The sequence below is a fragment of the Pezoporus flaviventris genome, unplaced genomic scaffold (genome assembly GCF_033815535.1).
Source record: "Pezoporus flaviventris isolate CSIRO_AGI_PZ_B2104156 unplaced genomic scaffold, CSIRO_AGI_Pfla_v1 ptg000029l, whole genome shotgun sequence".
Taxonomy (NCBI): Eukaryota; Metazoa; Chordata; class Aves; order Psittaciformes; family Psittacidae; genus Pezoporus; species Pezoporus flaviventris.
In genome coordinates, this window is record NW_026892577.1 from 2,286,827 (window position 1) to 2,294,244 (window position 7,418).

General features: G+C 45.0%; 1 protein-coding gene across 1 annotated transcript; it reads left to right on the top strand.

Annotated features, from left to right (window-relative positions):
• Positions 1-3,094: 3,094 nt before the first annotated feature.
• Positions 3,095-6,397, top strand: LOC133272413 (uncharacterized). Its single transcript, XM_061459574.1, has 2 exons — positions 3,095-3,435; positions 5,292-6,397. The coding sequence occupies exons 1-2, from the start codon at positions 3,226-3,228 to the stop codon at positions 5,817-5,819; spliced, it is 738 nt and encodes a 245-aa protein (XP_061315558.1). The 5' UTR covers positions 3,095-3,225; the 3' UTR covers positions 5,820-6,397.
• Positions 6,398-7,418: the final 1,021 nt, after the last annotated feature.

Below are 7,418 nucleotides of genomic sequence, written 5' to 3' on the forward strand. Positions count from 1 at the left end.
TCACGTTGATAAAAATGATCATTCAACCAGCATAGCCTTCCCTTTTGCTGCAAGGCGTTTAGCAATTTACATTCAAAGTGTGACACTAATGGTTAGGATAGAAAGTAGGTAACTAAAGAAGCCTACACGCTGCTGAAAGTCATGTTTCTTTTCACTGGGGTATTAAAGGATAATGTAAAGTTTAATGTTAAACAGGATTGAGAGCTTTGCTGGAGGGAGAATTACCTTGCCCCCAGTGTACACAGTAATGCTATGGCACAAGAAGGAAAATGGGAGCTCCATGAGCTCTGATTTTGGACTGCGGGAGTAGACTCAGAACCTCCCATTAAAACAGGAGCAGGGATTTTTACTTAAGGCCCCATGCAAGCCACACATTGAATGCAGCGCTCACACATTCATTAAGCACAATGAGCAATTGCAGATTGAAAGCTGCTGGTGTCTCACTTCAACCAGACAAGTGCTTTCGGGGGAGAAAGGGAACGGCTGTTGGTAATGAGAGGTTTCCAGGCTGCAAGTTTAAATGGAAAGAGGGAGCTCTTTACCCTGTCGGCAATCACGGTCCCTCTGCGGGTCCCCTGCAAAGCCTCTCCACCTACAGTATGTCACATCTCCTAAAGAAACTGTGTCAACGGCAGCTGTTTTGCACCGTTCTTATTTCTCTGAATTAGATGACAGCTGTGGGCAGTACCATGAATACCTTCAGCTCTGCATTAGTAAATCTCTGTCGCCGGTGGAATTAGTTTGGCTCCTGCTGTTGCTGTGATTTCTTTGCAGGATAAGGGGTATTCTGCCACCTTGTCTCTGCATGGCTGAAGCAATTGAGACCTGGATGCAGTGAAGATTCACTGGCAAGACCCACCTCGTGCCTCTCCACAGTGACTTATTGGTCTAGATTTGCCTCATCCAGATCCCCAGGACAGCTGTGGCTCAGACAGTATCTATCTATCATCTATCTACCTACCTATCGTCTATCTACCTACCTATCATCTATCTATCTATCTATCTATCTATCTATCTATCTATCTATCTATCTATCTATCTATCATTTATCTATCAATCATCTATCAATCATCTATCTATCAATCATCTACCTATCATCTATCTATCAATCATCTATCTATCTATCTATCTATCTATCTATCTATATCTATCATCTATCTATCTATCTATCATCTATCTATCTATCATCTATCTACCTACCTATCTATCATCTATCTACCTACTTACCTATCTATCTATCTATCTATCTATCTATCTATCTATCTATCTGTCATCTATCTACCTACCTATCAATCATCTATCTATCTATCTATCTATCTATCTATCTATCTATCTATCTATCCATCCATCCATCCATCCATCCATCCATCTATTTCTCCTAAATGGGGCCAGGAAAGTCTTTCAGGGGAAAATTTGGTGCCAAGAAACCATGTTAATGCTTTGCTAATTTTTCTCAGGTACTCCCAACAAGGCCACACTGTGCTTATGTTAAGGTACCACTATGTATACAACAGCAATGCAAATAATCAGGGCTGCATGAGAGGGATGACTCACAGTTCTATTTGTCAGCATCGTGACATCCCTGCATGTAACCTGTTACCATCAGATCAGCCTCATATCCGAATCTGTGTGTGGCTCAGAGCTGTGGCCACAGACCCTGGTCTGTGATAACACCAGGGTGTGTGTAGCTGAAATGGTCACTCACACTGAGAGTGTTGCTGTGTGCCTGAGAACTGATTTACTCCCAAATAAAGCAGTGTCAGAGCCAGAGCTGGTAGAACACGTGGTGTTGCACCTTTGCCTTTGGATAGTGAAGGGCTGGATTTAAGTGTTTACGTGAGATCCTTACTTACGCCTGACGTGCTTTTACCCCGTGACCAGGTGAGTGTTGCTGTTGAGGCTTCTGCCCTCAGCCTGCCAAGCTGTCACCTGCCACACAGTCCAAAACACTAACCTGAATCCAGATGATGGTCTCATGGATAAGATCCAAAGCTCTTTACAGCTCGCGGTCATTGCTCTGAATGCGTGCACGGAGATATTTATGGATGCTCTGGATGGATATGGATTTCTAGCTCATCAGGACAGCCAGAAGTATTTGCAAACACATACTTGGAACATGATACTTATGGATACCTTGAATAAGCCCTGGAGCTTGAGGAGGTTGTAAACCCCCTCTGTCTACCTTCCACAGGCACCAGTGAGAATAGCAATTACTCCATGGAGTAATCTATATGATGGAAAAGAGGCAGTTCTTCCCTCAGTGCCAATGCTCTGCATGCAAACAGGCCACAGTGGGGCCGTGGATGGAGGTGCCGTCCTCCAAACGGTAGGAGATGCCTGCTGTCACTTTGGACTATAAGGAGCTCCGTGCTGCCAAAGTTTGTGATGAACCAGCTATTGCAACTTCATACATCTGTCTGCATCTAGCAGATGATACCACTAATGTATCGCCAAATCAAAACCATGGAGCTGTTCCCCTGGCTGCCCCTCATCCATGATGTGTAGCTTGAAGCTGCTCAGGGCAGCGATTGCTTCTTACTGTGAGCGTTTTCACAGCTTTGGCTAACAGGGCTCTCGCTCTCACCGTGGCCTCTTGCCAAATCTGCACTGGTGCCAGGCTGTCTGAAGGCAGTTTGGATCTCTCAGCTCTCCAGGGCTGTAGCCCATCTCCAACCGCACTGAAGAAGCCTTTTGCTATAGGATTTCTTGGAAGGCTGTTTTATTACAGCTTATTGCACTGTGTTTCTTGACCTATTGGTTAACGGTGTTTCCCTTTGCCCCGCTGAGCCGCAGCCCTTAATGCTCTGCTGTCAGGGATCTCTAATCAGATCTGCTGCTCCGACGTAAGCCGAGTGTTGGTCTCCTCTAATTGCCACTGCGTCAGCAGTCACATTAAGCTGAGGTGACCACAAGAGACCTGCAAATTCCCCCCTCACCTGAGCCCTTTGCGTTCATGGTTTGGGTTTACCGACTCTCTAAAGAGCTTTCAGAGGATAAAAGCAGCATTAGTGCTGTGAGGGCTCCAGACCTTGGGGAAGGCACCGCTTGCCCGTGATGTCTAAGAAGCAAGAACTGTACCCCTGTTAGACTGCTGTGTCTGCTGGCAGTCAGTACCACAGGTTGCCAAGGGGCTCTCTGGTATGAGATTATGCACTAGAGGAGAATGAGAAGAGAGAATTCTCCTGGAATAGACATCGCTTCCCAACTCTTCTGGATCGTGCTGGAATGGAGGGACCTGCCTCCAAGATGTGCCTGCGAACTTGCTGTGTAAAAGGCTATAAACCACTCCGATTCATTGAAAACCCACCTGAGCTGCGACAGTCCCATCTCTCCAGGAGCTGCTCTTGCAGGATGATGAAACAAAGGAGATCAAACAGTATTAGCATGTGCATCTTGCCCATCATCCCCGAATATCCAGGCTTCCAGGACATTAAGGTTTGTATGCAAAATCTCCCTTTGCAGTATATGATAGCTACTACCTATTCTTCTACTAGAGTGATAATTCCCCAACTCCTGGTAAGTTGATGTTTGATATGATAAGAAGTTTTGGGCTGTGTTTTGGGATATAAAATCTTGACGTGATGGACTTCTATTCTGCTACATTAAGATGATTGCTAATTTTTCAGTTATTTTTATATATGTGAATATATATTTTAACATATATTTTAAGTTATATATACAAGACTGTTGATTTTTAAGCCAGTTAAAAACATTTGAGGTAGGAAAGAGAGACTACCTAGCAGCCAAGTTTTAGTGTTCTTCAACTGCCCACCTTATTCCAACCACTCTAGGCAGGGATATTAGATTTGCTGGGTCCCTTCCAGAATGAAGTGTGATGGAATAGTGGGAGATCAAAACTTGATTACTTTTCAGTTTACATGGCATGTCCAACCCCCCTGTTTCTCCTTTGGGCTCAATGTTTTTCATTCATTACTAGGAGGCACCATGCCAAATGCTGATGATGGAGTGCCCTACTGAGACATTGCTGGGCTCTCAAACCAGATTTGTGGCTGGACCCTTTGCAAGTATCTAGGCTTCATTAGTAATTGTCAAAAACTGCATGAATGATGGCTCTTTATTATACCAAAGGCATTGACAGGCATAATAAATGATTGTAAAGTCTTCTGTGGTCCCGCTGTGGCTGTCGTCTACATACAGTGGAGTCTTTCTCTTTATTGATTTGAAACAGCAAGTAATATAAAACAGTTCTTCAGGCTGAACTGCCAAGGTTTCTCAGAGAACAAGCCATGGTGCAGTGTAAGTTGGTGTACAGAAACCAGTGCAATACCTGGGAGAAGGAGGAAATGGTCAAGCAGGAACTTTGAAAGCCCAGGGGAGATTTAACTGTGAACATAGAAAGGCAGCCTTTTACACAGTGCATCTCTAGCCGTGTTTTCTCTGCAGTCAATAAAAGGACCCAGAGCATGGATGTTCCCCTGAAATCAACCTAAAGACCCCCACCTTGGTGTCAGCGGGGGCTGGATCAGGTCTTTTTTTGACTGTTAAAGCAGCTCAAGCATTAATTTGGTGAGCTAGAAAGGAGATAGGCACCATACAGTGGGAAAGGAGGAGAAAACTCTATGCACACTATGCTATGCTGTGGGTTATAAGGAAGAAGCTCTTCCCTGTGAGGGTGCTGAGGCGTTGGCACAGGGTGCCCAGAGAAGCTGTGGCTGCCCCATCCCTGGCAGTGTTCAAGGCCAGGTTGGACACAGGGGCTTGGAGCAAGCTGCTCTAGTGGAAGGTGTCCCTGCCTGTGGCAGGGGTTGGAACTGGGTGAGCTTTAAGGTCCCTTCCAAGCCAAACCAGTCTGGGATTCTGTGATTCTCTGGGGATAATAATGATAAATGTCATAGTTTGAAGATGTAGAAATATATTTTATGTGAACTTTGAGGTTCTTATCATAATAGAGCTCCAGGGTAATGAGATTTGAAAAGGATAAACCTGAAGCTCTGTTCATACAGGCAGGTGAGAGATTCTTTCAGAAAAGCAGGTTTACAGAGAGGCCACACAAAACTGTTACAGCCCATCAAAGCCAGTGGGAGGTGAAAACGCTCAGCATTGTTTAAGCTCAGCCCAGGAGACTTCTGTTCTGGAAAGGGATTGGTACCAAGCTGCTGGATCCTCATGGAATTTGGATTAAAACCCCAAAACCTTCCCTAACAGCCTTTTGCTGTATGGGATCATGAATGTAAGATCCTTTTGCTACTTATGACAGCACATTGTAATTTAGATTCCCTTCTCTGTTCTACCTCTAACCCTGCTTCTCCCTCCCCACCTATTTTAAACAGTTACCAAGACATTACTCCGAAACTCCAGCCTCCAACCGGCTTTTCCAGGACTTGAAAAGAGGAAAGAGCTCCTCATCCCAGCTCCATAATATTCCAAACAGAGCTCTCTTAGTCCATTGTGTGGGGAGCTCTTCAAGAGGCGGCTTGAAAGGCCACCTGCCAACCAGCAGTGGCTTCCACGACAAACCACTGCAAGAGTACTTCAATGAGAGGCTGATGGAGCTCAGGAACTACGAAAGCAAGAGGTCGAGCAGGAAGGCAAAAGCATTTGCTGGTGAGAACCAGAGCCCCTTCCTCACGCACAGAGGATGCCGACGCAGAAGCAGTTGCAGTGGTGTGGTAATGCCGGGGCATGGGAAGCAGAGGGAGGAGTCCTGCAGCTCAGCAGATCAAGGCAACCAAACTGTGATTGAGGGTAAAGATCAAGAGGAAAGCCAGGATGCCCTGGACATCTACAAGGGTGACTTCCTGGACGCTCTGACAATGCACATCACTGCTCCCCTAGAAGCGTTTGTGCAAAAGCAGTGATACTGGAGCTGGTTACAGCTTATTGTGCAGTGCTGAAAGCCAGGAAGAACTGTTCCTGCTCAGCACCACTCTGACTGAAGTAGTTCACGTGTGTCAGCCCACTCTGGCACAGAAATGTGCTTATTTGTGGGTGAAAATGTTCTCTCACCTTGTGTTCCTGGTTGGCATTACATGTATTTGTTTCCAGTTATTTTCTGCAAAGAATCAGTATAATTGAGACATAGTTGGGACTTATTATATAGAGAGCAGTGTTCTAAATACATGCACATATTAGTTGAATCCATAGAATCCCAGACTGATTTGGGTTGGAAGGACCTTAAAGCTCATCCAGTTCCAACCCCCTGCCATGGGCAGGGACACCTTCCACTAGAGCAGGTTGCTCCAAGACCCATCCAACCTGGCCTTGAGCACTTAAATGTTGAAGAATTCTTAAGTTGCCTTAAGAAAAAGGTGATCAACATCAGAGGAGCAGCTTGAGCTCTTACTTTGCACTTTGTATCAGTTCATCTGAAGAAAGACTCTTGTGCTCTGCCCCGTTACCTTGCTTGGTTTAAGCTTCTTGGTTTTATTATGTCACTTTGGACCAGCTCATTTCTGGTGATGACTTGCACAGATGTAAATCATTGATGAGAAATGATTGATTTTCAATCATTGCCACGTGTAGTCACCAGGTGGATCATTTGAAGTATCTGATGCATGAAGAAGCAAACACAGACATTAAGTTTTATTTTTCAATACGAATAGCCATTCTGGTTTCATTTGCAGGTTCAGAAACCTTTGACTTAAACACCACTATGAGGGCAAGAGTTAAACATGCCATATTTAAGTGAGAATGATGGAATTACAGAGGGAAGAAGGCTCCTTCCCTCTTTCCTAGTGTAAATATGAGAACAACATAGCAAATGCCTCATGTAATCTAACTCAATCAGTGTTTATCATGGTTATCTAAGTATACAGTGTCAGCTGCAGCTGAATCTTTTTATTATGTGAAATGTCAATGTTTAATTCCACAGTACACTGACTCTTAGACCCAAAGCAGGGCAATTTTAAGCTTCCAGAAAGTGCTACTACTGCCTGTGGTATCATCAGCAATAAATTCTTCATTAGTGTTGGATTGAATTGATGTTCTCTCTGTGCTTTCAGACGTGTTTTAATGGGAGTTAACAAGTAAGCCATCCTCCTGGCTAGACCTCATTCCTTCCAGTGCTGACTTCTCTCCATCACTTTTAGCTCCTCGTTCTTCCCATTTCCTGAGCCCGGGTGAAACTTGCCCAAGGTGTGTCTTGTCCCTTCTGCAGCTCGTGCTTTACCTCTTCCCAGTACTTACCTGTTTGCAGAAATATTTCCTCTAGTGCTCCTGGGCCTCGTAGTTCTCGCTTTCAGAGTGCGTGAGTGAATATATGCAGAGAGGAGAGGGCGGATTGAGGAACCTCTCACATCCCTCCTACCAGTCCTCTGAGGAAACAAACGTTTCCTCCCAAAAAGGGGAGGAAAACAGGCAAGATTCATTCCACATCCCTTCCCCAGTCCCGGGATCAATAGGATCTAGCAGAACCAAGATGGGATACTGAGCTCTGAGTCCTTTGTCTATGGGAGAAA

What these genes read in the sequence shown, in the direction of transcription:
- LOC133272413 (XM_061459574.1), top strand. Translation starts at nt 3,226, where the DNA reads ATGGAGGGACCTGCCTCCAAGATGTGCCTGCGAACTTGCTGTGTAAAA. An exon ending in CAGGCTTCCAGGACATTAAG is followed by an intron (nt 3,436 to 5,291) that starts GTTTGTATGCAA and finishes TATTTTAAACAG; the next exon opens with TTACCAAGACATTACTCCGA.